General features: G+C 29.7%; 1 protein-coding gene across 1 annotated transcript; it reads left to right on the top strand.

The window, feature by feature from the left end:
• Positions 1-323: 323 nt before the first annotated feature.
• Positions 324-997, top strand: Tsp_16030 (superoxide dismutase; the record flags this gene model as incomplete). Its single annotated transcript, XM_003367806.1, has 2 exons — positions 324-364; positions 870-997. Coding segments are annotated over exons 1-2 (169 nt in total), but the record flags the coding sequence as incomplete, so codon positions are not given.

Raw genomic sequence — 997 nt, 5'->3', positions numbered from 1 at the left:
TTTGTGTTTAGTGAAATCCATCCTTGATCTATGTCATGCTCGTCTATCACAGCGGTAAATCAATATAATTAATCAGCGCAATAAATAAATGCAGGTGAGATTGATCTTGCAGTTGTAATCCACTGTATTATTTAATTAAAATTTGTCATAATGAACGAGCTTATAATAAATTATTTATTCATATTAAATTTCAATTGATATTTGTTTTTTAATTATAACAGATTTTTATTTTCTGAGAGGTAGTTGTAAAATTATATTAACTGATTTTTTTTTCTACTGTTGCTTACTGTCTTTTACGTAAAGAATTAAAAATTTTAACAAATATGGTGTCGTTTTTTCTGAAATCGGTTCCTGCAAGTTGCTTGTAAGTTGCATTATTTGTTAATTAATTAAATCACATAAATGAGTGCTGTGGTTTTATTTTTCGATTATAATACTGCGATGAAAATTTGGTATTTATTTCGAAAATTCATTTCACAAGCATAGGTGTAAAATACTTTTATGCGAAAAGTTGAAAAAAAGGTTAACTGACATTTGTTTGATGATGCATTTGAATGGCTGTAATGTTAATCTTTTATGTTCAGAATGAAATTTGCCCGGCTTTCCACGCGTTGCATTTATTTTCTTCAGTTTGTGATGCATGTGCTTTATTTATTTTAATTCTTTTGCTATAGAGTGATTATTCGAGGAAACGAAAAAGAAATAAATAAAAGTAATGAAATGTTGCATTTTCTGTGTGGCATTTAGAATGTGGATAAAATATATAATGTTTGAAGTTGTTTTGCATAATTTGAGGATTCGATATGATTTTTTTTCAATTTATGAAATTTAAATTCCATATAATGAATGCAATAATGGTTTGTTAAAAGGCGGTGCCTGCGTAAGAAGCACACGTTGCCCGATTTGCCATATGACTTCGGTGCTCTGGAACCGTACATATCGGCTGAAATTATGCGACTGCATCATCAGAAGCATCATGCCACCTACGTGAACAATT

This window comes from Trichinella spiralis (genome assembly GCF_000181795.1).
Source record: "Trichinella spiralis strain ISS 195 chromosome Unknown Scfld3650, whole genome shotgun sequence".
NCBI classification, from domain to species: Eukaryota; Metazoa; Nematoda; class Enoplea; order Trichinellida; family Trichinellidae; genus Trichinella; species Trichinella spiralis.
Note: the sequence above shows the minus strand (reverse complement) of the source record. Positions and strands in the feature narration are given on the sequence as shown.